Genomic DNA, 13,697 nt, shown 5'->3' with positions numbered 1-13,697 from the left:
TGCTTTTAGTGTTCCATTGCATTCCACCAGATTTTTCTCACCCACACTTGAAAATCAACTGTTGTGGCTCTCTACCAAATATTTCAGAAGTCTTTTCACTTCTGAATCTTAAATATATCAAATTAATATAAAATCATGCACCAGAATTATCAATGATAAGCAATTGTGTGTTTTTATGTACTTTTCACACTTTTTAATGGTGTGTTTCATAGTGTTTCACAGATCACTTCTTTCCTATCTGAAATTGCGTGGGCCATTACTCAGCACAAAAAACCTTTCTGCTGTGCAATGGGAATTTATCCATCTCCAATTAAAAAAAAAATTCCATAATCCTACTTAGAAAGCTTTTAATGCTTTTTAGCTATTTTGCAGTGCCTGGACCTTGTAAATGGACCTTGCCTGGACCTATTATAATGCCTGGACATCGCAAACAGTTGGGAACATGAGGAGATAGCTCTTTGCTAGAAGTAGCAGGCTCTTCACTGTTCACCACTAAGAACTACAGGACTGTGACCTGGTTCAGTGCATTACTTAAGTGCTTCAATCTTTCAAGAGATACTGCAATGACAATGAAATGAAATAATATTTTCTCTTTTGAAAAGTAAAATTTTATTTTGCTCATAATTTTTCAAGGAATAAATCTGTTTTCACGCTCGTATGTACATAGGTTGTATCTAAAGTGTATAGCTACAAGAGGAAAAGTGAAATGAAGGTATGCTGGTAAGTCTCTCTCATTTCATATTTAAAGCAGAGGGGCAAAACTCAGTCCCATATTACTGTGTAAATAGCTCTCTTTCATTAACTTCACTGAGACCAGGATGACTAATTTATGGAACTTCTCAGATAGTAAAAAGTAAATCTAAGAGGTATATTAGAGAAAAATAATTTAAAAAAAAGAAAAAAGAATAAGGAAAAACAAAGAGAGACAAAAGAACAAGTAAAAGAAACTTTCGTTTACAGGAGGACTTCAGTTCTTTCATTCTCCTCTATATCAACCATTTGTAATCACAGAAAATCGTGACATTCAGATTTCACTGAAAATACAACTAGAAAAGAAATGCTGCAATAATTTTAGTAAGGAAAGTAGAAAAGAAACATAAACATTAGATTTCTAAGAGATAATCTAGCTGTCAAATTCTTACCCATTATAACCCTCCAAGGATTTCCATATGTTAGAAATTACCCTGATATCAAATTTTGTTGCAGGATTTAATTTTTTTGAGTACATTTGCAACCTATTCATATGCAAACTTTAATTAAAAAAAATAAGCTACTATAATTAACATGGTATGCCAGATTTCATAAAGTACCCCTGAGCTCTTTTGTTTCAGTTTATCCTCCTTTGGAGACCTTACATACTTCTATCCTGGTTTAGTTGAAACCAGGACAACTTTTTCATTGGACTCAATGCTCCTTGTGGGTCCCTTCCAATTCACCTCATTCTGTGATTCTTATTATAGAAATATAGTTTGTATAGATCTTGCATATTCCTATAGATTCTACAGTGACTACAACAAGATGAGTAAATAAACAGTAAAGCTCTAAAGCTGAATAACTTTTACATACAAGTACTTTCATGATAATATTTGCTTTGTATCGCAAGCATAGATTGTCCTCCAAATTAAGTATTTCTTATTTCTCTTTTGGAAAAGGAGATGCAGTGGAAATATGGCCATGTATCTTTTGGTGGCCTATAGGCCTATAGACTGAGCCTTCTCTTATTTATTTTTGGGGTTTTTTTCTTCTTTTTGTTTTTGAATCCAGTTCATTTATAGGGTACATTTTCTCCACCAAAAACCGTTACAATTTTTTTTCCTTTTTCTACATTTTAATATTACTCTAAAAGCATTTTTGGATCAAATTTTATCACTTCAACTTCATGTGGACAAACCTATCTATTACTATAAATGAAGCAGGAAATAGCTCTTAATTGATGTCACTCTACATGACCAACCATGTCATAATCACTTATTTGGCAGCTCTTTCTCCTCCCAGGACTGAAGTTTAGAGATGAACGTTTAAATTCTTGCCTAGAGTCATAATAAATATAAGATGGACCAGATTTTTTTAATTCAACAAAAAAAGATGTGAAGTCTGACCATGATTTGCAAACCAATGTTTTAGGTTAAATACAGACTCTCTCAGCTCAGCTGCATATAAATAGAGATGAAAGGTAATCAGAAGGTGGATTCATATCCCTGTACATAAATAGAACCAGAGAAAAAATTTCATTTGGCATTTTAAATGCTACCAGACGCACTGTTGGAATTGTACATAACCAGGAATTGTGGTAATGCAGCACCAGAATGTACCACCCACAACAATCTAGAGAATTCTGCCTCAGGTGTTGCTGCTGGACTAAGAAATACCTGTGGCAGAATCTGCTCCTCCTGCTGAAACTGGCTGTGCCTTCACCTCACATAATGATTTGTGTTCACTGGGGTTTGCTGGGAAGGACCAGTCAAGGGCACAGCATTTAAAGCTCTGAACCTAAGACACACTCTGGAAGATTTCACTGGAAAGCTGACATTAAACAGACTGCAGAGATAAAAAATGCCCTTTATGAACGGTGTCCTTTCCAGGCAATATATGAAGAGATAGTTATCTTTCACCAGCTCAGTGCAGAGTTTAAGAGAGGTTGAGTTAAATGCTCCCTCTTGTCTCAATTCATTGATTTTTCCCTCTTAGAGGTCTATTATAAACTAATAAAATGCATAATGCAAATTTTCAGGTAACTTCTCACATATTTTATTCCTCGCAAAAATAAAATTTGAAAAAATCTGTAATTATTACTGTTAATAAAATGTATCTGTGGTTTTTAGGACCGCTCAAAGTATATTACACAGTGAAAATGAATAATTATGAAAAATCAAGTGTGTTTTTTAAGAGTAAATGACCAAAACACTGAAAAAAGACTGAACTGAACTACTACAATCTGAAATTCAAGTCTTGAAATAATTATTGTTCTGTAAATGATGAATATTAATGATCCATTATTATTACTATAAATATGCTTTACATGTTTATATTTACTGATATTATGAAATGTAATTAATTCTATTTACACAGTACAGTAGGTTGTTGGTTTTTTTTTTTTAATACTAAGGAATTACACTTATAGGAAACCAATACTAAACAGATGTGACAATTATATTAACCAGTTTAATAGGGGTTTTTTAGAAGTTGATATATGTTGAAATAGACCATAATAATCAAATAAAGCAAGAAGTCATTTTGTCAACTTTATTCCTTACCGTTCACAATAACAATTATGTCCCTAAAGTCAATTTCTCCTCTTGCTTCCACTCTTCCTTCACATCTGTAAACTCCTTCATCACTTTTATTGATCTTGAGAATTTGGAGATTATTGTTTGCTAATATCGCAAATCGATCTAGAAAGAAAAATAAGAGATCAAGTGGCATAAATCACGTAAATTAAGACAACATGAGGAACACTAACTTAAATTATGAATATTTAAGTACTTTTTCTGTACAGTCAGAATACTCATTGACAAAACATTTGTACATTTAAAAAGAAAATGTAGGCTGAGAAGTTTGGGGTTTCCTCATTCCCAAGCACATTGAAATTCCTAGAATTCAATCTGGACTTTCCATCCATCATTTCCTACTTACTTCAAGGAGTAATCAACTGTAAGTTAAATGATAAGTTATTGCAAAATGAGTGGAATACTCGTGAGCATTTACACAGAATAACAAAAAAGATTAGATGGAAAAAAAAAGCCTCAAAAATTAAATTGAGCAATTTTTATTAAAATAAGGAACAAAATGCTGTTTCCCTCTCTATCTAGACTATCTGTCTTTGCGCCCATTCTACAGCCCAATGTTTAATGATTTTCAGCTTGCTTGCTCTCCTTCCCTCCTCCTATTCCTTTCTTCATTCACTCTTGTTCAATGATATATTTCACCACCTTCTAACACTTCTTCACAGAAATGGCAACAAAGACATAACCCAAAAAAAGAAAGCACTCTATCTTCTGCAAAGGCCAGCATAAACTGAAATTCAGTAGATATTTTGAGGAGCTGAAGGACACTGTAAAATCAGGTTCTGAAAGAAAACCATGTACCCACTTTTCTGCACATGCAGCAGCAAAATTATAATCTTCAGAAGTAAACTGGACCTGAATTTAATTTTTCCTCTCCCTTCTCTCTGAACTAATGTATTTGGTTTATGTGTTGATCTGTTAGCTTCAAGGATCAGATATTTCCTTTGTAATCCATGGACGATCCTATGCTACAGCAAATTCATCATGAGCTGCAATCCAGAGAAAGGATCCACATTGGAAATGTCACAGACTGACCACAGGCCCCACTCCCCATCTCCCTGCATTCCTTGGGGTGGGTGAGGTAGAGGAGTCAGCAATGAAAGAGTGAAGTCAGAGAAAAAGGAGAGGGGAGATATTGCTTTAATTTTGTCATTGTGTTTCACCATTCAACGCTATTTAACTTGCAATAAATTTAATTAATTTTCCCCTCCGTCAAACCCATTTTGCTAATGCTGGTGAGTGTTCTCCCTGTCTCAACATATTTTTGTCTCATTTTCTCCCATAATCTTGTTGTCTTTAGTTGTTGTTTTTTTTTTTGCCAAGACTTAGGGGGGGATACAGAAGTGGCTTCTTTGAGAAGCTTCTAGAAGTTTCACCCAAGTTCTAGAGAGCCATTGCCAGCAGGCTCTATGAAGGATCTGCCCCTGGCCAAGGCTGTCTGCAGTTCTGGGATAACCAACTTAAGAAAGGGAAAATTAATGTGCAAGAGCAATTCTATCCAGGGGAGGAGTGAGAAGACTTGAGCAGAACCACCCTGCAGACTCCCAGGTCTTTGAAGAAGGAGGAAGAGGAGGTGTCAGAGCAGAGATTCCCTGGCAGGCCATGGTGCACACCAGAGAGAGGCAGCTGTGCCCCTGCAGCCCAGCAGGTCCACAAGGGAGCAGAGATCCACCTGCAGCCCCTGGATGACTTGGTCAGAACAGATGGATGCCTGAAGGAGGCTGTGACCCTGTGGGAAAGCTGTGCTGGAGCAGGCTCCCTGTCAGGACATGTGAACCCATGGAGAGAGGAACCCATGGAGAGAGACACTCATGGAGAGAGGAACCCATGCCAAAGCAGGTTTTGTGCCAGGGCTGGGATGCCCATACTGAAATGGTTCTAGAAGAACTGCAGGCTTTTAGAAGAATTGCTGAAGTTTGTGGAGGTGTCCCCACACTGGAGCAGGAGAAGAACATGAAGAGTCCTCCCCTGAGGAGGAAGGAGCAGCAGGAGAAAGTGTTTGGAATCATGTTAAGCCCAAAAAGAAAGAAGGTACGGGGAAAAGGTGCAATTCAAGACTTTTATTTCTCACTATCCTACTATCCTAATCTGATTATGTTGGTAATTATATTTTCCTCTAGTCAAAACAGTTCTGCCCATGATGGCAATTGGCAAGTGATTTCTCCATTTCCTTATCTCAATCCATAAGCCTATTATTATATTCTCCCTCTCCTGTCCAGCTTCAGAGGAGGTGATTGAGCAGCTTTGGTGACAGCTGATATCCAGCCAAGGTCAGCCTCTTGAGGAGGGTGAGTGAGAGAAAGGCTGAGTGGGTGCCTGGGAGCTCATCGAGGTAAACCCAGAAAAACTAGTCAATATTAACTCACTCTTCTGAGGAGAATGACTTCCTGCAATTCACTGAATGTGGATTTTGAGGAACATGGACCCCAGTTATGCAGCTGTTGTTCTTGTTCTATTTTGCACCTTTCAATATCACAGGATGATGAGAATTAGAATTTAACTTTCATTTTTAACTATCAAACAAATGACTTCTACTAGTAGCAAGAATTCTATCATAAAATGAAGTGACAAATGGAAAAAAAAACAAAAGAAAATCATGCTTCACCTGATAGAATTTTATAGGACATTAACATCATCAACATATTTACGCTAATTATGTCTGGTTTGTTAAAAGTCCAGCTTGAATATTAATGCCATTTCATACACTACGACATACAAAATATATCTTTTCCTGTTCTGTTCCTACACAATTACCTGCTCAGAACCATGCCTCCAAATGTTTTGAAATGCGGAGATCCAGCCCCTCTTTGAAACTTTAAGCATTGGTAAACCTTTTTTGGTTGATTTTTTGGTTTTTTTTTTTTTTTTTTATCATAGACATGCAATGTGTGAGATGAACAGGAGGGCTGGAGGTGATCTCCATTTTTATAAAACACTGAAAAAATGAGGGTTTACATAGTATTAGGAAACAAAAACTAAATGTTGGCTGCATAGCTTTTCAACTTTCATTGGAGAAAAATGGACACAGCAGTAGATATTCCCACGAGTATACCCGAAGTTCACTGTGCCCTGGATATCTTGATAAAATTGTGCCCTTTACTAAGCAGATTTGAATTGGTGAATCTGGAAGTAACTGGGCATTACACTACTCCAGATCATCACTGCATTTTTGAGACTCAATTCCCTCAATTCCCTCAACTCAACTTCAAACGCCTGGTTTAGAACAGTCAATCGCATGACCTCCCCCTTCAGTCATATCACATGTTAAGCGGCGTGGCTGACAAGAAGGGCTTATGTCTTTCCAGTGCCACTCAACCCAATCTGGAGGAGTTTTTGGCTCATGGTTTGCAAATTTTGCTGTATGTGTACCAGGCTTTGAGCCAGAATGTCCAATAAAATACTGGCTAATAGTAGGACATTACTGAAGAGCTGTTGAATAAAAAATTGAAACTTAATCAAAACTTTCTTTCCCAATGGAGAGGAACCAAAGACTGAATCCACCAATATCAACCAAACTTTTTTTCCCCCCCTAAGAACTGTTCCACATTTGCTTCTCTGACTTCATAAAGCCCCAAACAAACTTTTCATTTTCATTTTGAAATAAAGAAAAACAATAAATTTTTAAAGAATGAGAATTTTAAACATGTATTGGTACTCTGAGTTTCATTACATGCAGAGAGAAAAACTGATGGGAAATTAGAAAAACTGATTAGTTGACAATGTTAGTTCAATTTCCAGAAAATGTAAAAAAGTCCTGTTTTGCCTAAGATGATTATTGAGACAGCACTGAAAAAAATGATTCAAAGTTTTTGTGGGGGGTAAATAGAAAAAATACTGTTTGCCTAGGTAATTGCCTCTCTAGAGATTTAGAACTTACACGTGGGGAAAGTGAGATTTATCTTAAGCCAAGCTTTATCAGTCCAGCCTCAGCAGATTACTTATATCCCACTTACTTGTAACTCAGAGGATAACAAGCAAACTCTCACAATGATGCAAAATACCTCTCCACCTGGAATTCTCTGAGCAACTGGCCAAGTACCCCAAAGTCAGGGCTGTATAAGGTCAGTATCACACCTTGGTCTGCAGTGAAGTTCATCTCTGTGTGTTTTAAACGTGTTCAGCTCCTACAGACCAGGCACACCAAGAAGAGATCCTGTGAGGGAGCCCCCAACAATCTTTTGGATATTTGGAAACTCATGCTACACCTAGGCAAAATCCTCATTGGGAAAAAAGACACATGGGGGAAACCATTGTACACAGATTCTCTACAGATCACAGAACCTGGTAAAATTACATTTAGGCTGACGGGCTAATCAAAACCCCCCACTAAAATCCACCTCAAAGTCCACTAGGACTTTAAAAAGACCTTTTTTAAAATAATGTTTTAATATTAATTGGAATGTATAACTGAAAGAGTTACCAAAATACTAACTGTCAGCAATAGTTGTGACTTCCTCATTGCGATACAACCAGCTGACAATGGGAGCGGGTGAACTCGTAACACGGCAAACAACTTCTGCATCTTCTCCCTGCCTGAACTCTTGTGGAGACACTATGTCCCGAAAAGTGAGCTTTTCTGGAAAGGAAAAAATAAAAAAAGAATACACAATACAGCAAGAGTCTTAACATAGCATTAAATTATATTCAATAACAAGATAAACACCACTATTACATCTGCTTATTGTGACAGTACAGAATTATTTCCATAACATAATTTTCCCACATAAGACTCCAATCATCCTGACTCCGCCTGTAAAAATTACTGTACAATCCTTTTGTATTATGCAAAATGTTGTTTATTTATATACATTCTGCAGGTTTTATAAACATATTTTCATTGTTTTCAATGTTCCAGAACACAGTTTTTAAATTCTGCATCTTAGAGGTTTATATATTCATGTTGATATTTTATTTACTCTCTTGTGGGTTTTATTCCTCATTATTCTGTTATTGAATTAAAAACTCATGTTTTTATTCTCTTAATTCTTCCATAAAACCATTAAAATTTGGGAAATTCTCATGAGAAAAGTGGAATATTTGCATCACTGCAAAAAACAGCAGCTGAGTAAAATACAACATTAAAAGGCCAGTGATAAACTATTAGGTCTATTATGACTATTAGGCTATATGAAAATATATCATAATTTTTAGAAATTAACAAGATTGTTGTAGGTCTGCTGAGGCTTTTAATTTTTCCAAGCTCAAAAAACCAAATGATATTTGATTTTCCACATGTGTCGAATAAATCCAGTAGGTTTAGAAGTCCAAGATGCTATTAATCTTTGATCTCATATAAGATGTAATGCAGGTGACTAACATGCAAAAAGAAAAACAAATCTGGAAGAATTCTTGCACACAGAATAAACAAACCAACCTATGTTCTCTAAGGCCAAAGATGGCCAATTAAATTTCAGAGTAAAATTTGGGGAGCTTTTTCCAGAGATGCAGCTTCATGTCTGTTTTTTTGTGTAGATATGAGTGCAGGCTCAAATAATCCACACTTCCACAGCAGAGGGAGAACAGTTTCATTGTTACATGTCTCATATATATTCATATGAAGTCAGAAAAAAACCTCTCACAGACATCTGAGAGTCCTAAAAACCAGACCCTAAGACTACCAACATGTAATCCTGCTTTTTTCTTACATCACAAATACAAATAAGGAAATTTTACATGTCCGTTCCCACAAACCTTAACATGACTTGTGTAGGTTTGCGGGTTTGTCTGACCTCAGAATTATTAAAATTAACACATGCAAATGCTTCTAAAGATTTCTACTTTTCTCAGCATTCTGCTAATGGAGTAACTGACAGTTTTACGCATACAAATGAATTCCTGAAAAATCAAAATCCTTTGATTTGTGAGATTTCAAGCCACCATGTAAGCATTTCTAACGGCTACCACTCTTTTATCGGTTGTTTAATCAGATGATTTTTTTTTTCATCTTCTTTTTTAATCTATGTCTTTAGTTATCTGAGCTATCTGTACCTCTCAGAAGCAGTGCTTTACCACTCTACTCTGTGCTTTTTGTCTCATTGTAATTCCTTCACATTTAAAAAACTTGTTCTCCAATGAACTTAGATCCTAACTCATGCGATGGGCTGCTGGCATATGCCCCATCTTTCACCAACAAAGACCTTGCCTCACATCTTCACTGCTTGTTTAATGCACAGCTTTTAGGTATTTTTGATTGATCTGAAGAATGTCATACAATGTAGTTATTCAACACTGAGAAAAAAGCTACTCAAATCTCTCAGAGAATGTCATACTACAATAGAAGGCATTTATTTTTCAAATATACTCCTCAAAATGTTGCTTGCAATTGAAATCCATTTTGGTTACTTATCACGCTGAGCTTCAATGGCTTATGTCAAAACTCATTCATAAGGCCAAGAATAGCAAAAGACAGAGATTAAAATAACAATTCAGTAAAAAATCCATTTTAAAAAGTCATATATTGCGCTTCCTGCACTTTTATTTATGCACATATTTGTAATATTTTGTAGTTTGTTATCTGTACACATACTTGTAATACGAATTATACTATTTTTTTTCCTCCTATTTTCTAATTTCTTTGAGGGGTAGACAGTGAACCCTCATAAGATGACATTCTAAAATACAGGAGAAAAGCAATCTACAATACTTATAAGTGGCCCACCAAGTAATTAAAATCTTTGTCTTAATGTCTACTTACTAAACTGCACGAGATGCAATTATTTGGAAGATTAAGATCAGAGCTTGGGATGATATTTTGAGAGGCTTTACTTTCTCTATGTGAATGTCTTTTAAAGCACAGTCTTTTATTTGGTAATTGGTGGTATTTTACTTACGATAGATCTCCAAAACCACAGTAGCTTCCTGAGTTTGTCCTTTAGCATCTGTTGCTTGGCACCGGTATATGCCAGCATCTTCTATGTTTGCGTTGTAAATGGTGAGGCGTGAGCGGATGCCTTCCTTCTGAACAACCACCCTCTGACTGGAAACAATCTTCTCTCCTTGGGGGTTGTACCAATCTATGGTCTCAGGCTCACCAATGGCTGCAAACAAAACCAAAACCGATGCAAATTTCGACATTTAGAAGGGACGTCGTGCAACGCGTATGCCTACGCGCTGCACAGTCTGTGCAGTGTCAGGAATTGAAAATGAATTCAGGAAGAATTTTTTCATGGGAAGGGTTGTCGAGCACTGGCTACCCAGGAAGATGGTGGAATCACCCTGGAGGTGTTCAAGGGATGACTGGATATGGCACTCAGTGCCATGCTTTAGTTGACAAGGTGGTGATCAGTCAAATCTTAGACTTGACAGTCTTGGAGGTCTTTTCCACTAAGTGATTCTGTGATTCTGCAATGTCAGCTAATTGCTAAATTATGTGAGTTGTAAAAAAGACAAGCAGGACAAAACTGCAGACAGATGTACAATCTTTGAGACAGAGTAAATAACAGCTAAAGGATTTCAAGAGGGGAGAAAAACCACAGAAAAGTATAAAGTCTTATAGGAAAGAAACAGGCTGACAGTGACTGGATTAACAGGTCAGGTCAGCAGGTAATCACACTGACAGTGTAGTCAGGCCATGTGTCACTGCCAATGGAAGATCTCAACTCAGCACCATCAAGGATCCATATCAATCAGCTGAAAATGCAAATTCTCATTCTCCTGACTGATTAGTGCCTCACCAGAAAAAAAATCTTCTTGGCTGTCTCATTAGGTTGGAGAGGATTTAATTCTTTATTTTAAGTAAGTGACAATTTTTTAACTACAAAAGCATCCTAACAGATATAAACTACTAGTACGGATACAGAGAATTCAAATTGATTCAGTGTGTGAAATGAAGAAATCCTAGGCTGGAAATGTGAAGCCAGTGAAGTCCTAGTATCTGTCACAGTTCTCACAAGTCAATTTGAATGTACAACAATATATTAATTTAATATTGTGAAACAACTACTTACTACTAATATATTAAAATTTCAAAATTTAACACAAATTACATACCTTAAAATTAAATAATACATACCTGTGCATGTGAAGAACTTGGATTCACCCACACTGAGTTCAACTTTGCTAAGTGAAATTGTTACTTGAAGTAAAGCTGAAAAATATAAAGTAGATGGTAAATTAAATTTGAGAATTTATCAGTTTAAATCTTATATTGTCAGGTTTTTTATTGCTTTCATTTTATATATTGAACCTGTTCTACAAATATGAAATTTTAACTAGACATTTTTATGTTTAGAGCAAAAGTAGATATTGAGATAGAGAAAACAATCTAAATAAGGATGCTACACGATGACAGCCTTATGTCCCAAACCTGAGGACAAAATTACAGAAGAGGGAAAAAAAAAAAGAAAATTTGATAGAAATATACATGAACATAAAACTAGAAATTAAATGAGAAAAAAGTGATTTTTAACACACAGAACAAGGGTAAATCATGCCTGACTAACTCCACCATCTACTAGGATAAAATTATAAATTCTGTGTACAAGAGAAGAACAGTGGGTGGAAATTACCTTGACTCAGTCAAGGCTTTTGGCTTTCCCTCCCACAATAGTCTCATATTTCAGTGTATTGGATATAAAAAGCAGGGTTTTGTTAGTGGGGCTGGTTGCAGGGGAGGGAGTTCAGAGGTTGTGCTGTGACAGATACAGGCACTTCCAGCTGGGTCATGATGGAGCCACTGCAGGACACAACTGCGAGGGCTGAAGGAGTTTGTAGCACCTCTCAGAACGCCAGAGAGAGAGACAAGAGGGCCAAAGTGATAAGAGGTGCTCCATGGCACAATTGGCAACACTCCAGGACTCTGGCCAACGCATGAGCCCATGAGAGAGCAAACACATCCTGAAAGGACTGTGGATACCCCACAATAAAAAAGAGGAAATGAGTTAGGCAGAAGGAGCTGTGGAAGAAAAGAGTGAAAAGGAAGGAATGACAGAAAGGAATCACTGTGTCCTCAGCCCAGCCCGCTGCATTATCCATCACCTCACTGAATGGATTGTTACCTGCATGGCTGGTGGTAATGAGGGGAGTGAAGGCCAGGAACGGGAGGGACTGGTATCTGGAATCTGGGAAAGAGGTAGAAAGGTGTTTTCCATAAGTCTCTAGCTTTTTTTTATGTGATAAATTTTACCCATAAATATAACTTCAAAACTTGCTAAAACCCACAGCTATTCAGTTCTGTTGATAGCAAAAATTCAAGAAAAGCTGAGCACAGAAAAGCTATCAGGAAAGTACTATCCATACATATTAACTTAATATTAAGAGAAAAGTGCAGAAAATAGATTTGCTATTAACTTTTATATAATTAGGCTTAATAAGCAAGAATTAGACTAGATGTGAATTTTTTGTTCCAATAGTCATATCAAAAGCTACACGAAAAAAGGCAAAGAAAACTGAAGATTATGTCAGTATCATTTTCCCAACCTAAACTTAACAGAACTGGGCATTTTCCACAAAAATTCCCCACAAACAAACAGAAAAATTAAACATCAGAAAAATCATCATTTTTCATGAGATTTCCTGAATTTTGAATGCTTTTCCTAAGATCATCACAATTCAATTTTTTTTTAGTGAATATTAATATTTTATACCCTGCTCCCATAAGAAAATAGCTAAGAATAAAAAAAAAAAAGCAGTAAAAGCCACAAAGAACATATCCTGCCTCAGGCAAAGGTAAATATCTGTGTGCACTCTGCTAAAATAAAAAATTCTCAGACCACAAAGACAATCAGGAAGATGGCAGGACTGCCTAGTCCAGTAAGAAGCTGAAAGGGACTATAAAAATGTTGAATCTATTACTGTAGAGGAGGGAGTAGTGGAATTTCCAGTGCAACAGTGAGGAGCACAGTGAAGGCTCCTTTAGGACACACTGAGCCCTGACAGAGGAAGAGTTGGCTTGTTCTCATCTCTGGTCTTTACACCCATGGTACCAAATCCCAAAACTTACGTGTAAAAAAGAAAAGGAGTTTAACAGAAAATTTTACCTTTTGTTGTAATAGGAATCAAGGAGTAATCAATCATCCAGGAGGCTACCTCAAGCCTCATTTCTTTATTTAACTATCAGGTAAAGCTTTACTATAGCCTCAAGACCTATAATTGCTGGTGGAAAACAAGGTACTAATAAATACAGCCAGGGGGAACTTTAAGAACTTAGATATTTATTTCACGTCACATTCTACGTCATCATTTTTCTGACGTCATATTATTCTTCTAAAGAGCAGTCTTGTACATTTGCTCCAGAAATATATATGTTAACTGTGAAATATATATGAAATATATACTTCAGCAGGGTTGCTTCAAGGATAATTGCATTTCTTAATTCCAACAACTGATGTCAAACTACATAAATGCAATAGATTAGGTAATGCATGTTAGGTAGAAAGTAAGAGGTGGCATGATGAGAGGTGTAAAAGCAAGAGA

General features: G+C 36.4%; 1 protein-coding gene across 1 annotated transcript in view; it reads right to left on the bottom strand.

The window, feature by feature from the left end:
* The window catches only part of NCAM2 (neural cell adhesion molecule 2), a 268,232-nt gene that overhangs the window by 119,614 nt on the left and 134,921 nt on the right, over positions 1-13,697 (bottom strand). Inside the window, exons 2-5 of the mRNA XM_054270307.1 lie at positions 11,296-11,370; positions 10,115-10,321; positions 7,717-7,860; positions 3,255-3,392 (exon numbers count right to left, since the gene is read on the bottom strand). Of these exons, the coding sequence (XP_054126282.1) occupies positions 3,255-3,392; positions 7,717-7,860; positions 10,115-10,321; positions 11,296-11,370 (564 nt within the window). The remainder of the gene's footprint in view (positions 1-3,254; positions 3,393-7,716; positions 7,861-10,114; positions 10,322-11,295; positions 11,371-13,697) is intronic.

The sequence above is a fragment of the Melozone crissalis genome, unplaced genomic scaffold (genome assembly GCF_028551555.1).
Source record: "Melozone crissalis strain CALT ecotype California unplaced genomic scaffold, PUWL_Pcris_2 ptg000009l_1, whole genome shotgun sequence".
Taxonomy (NCBI): domain Eukaryota; kingdom Metazoa; phylum Chordata; class Aves; order Passeriformes; family Passerellidae; genus Melozone; species Melozone crissalis.
This window is presented reverse-complemented; position numbering and strand designations above follow the sequence as displayed.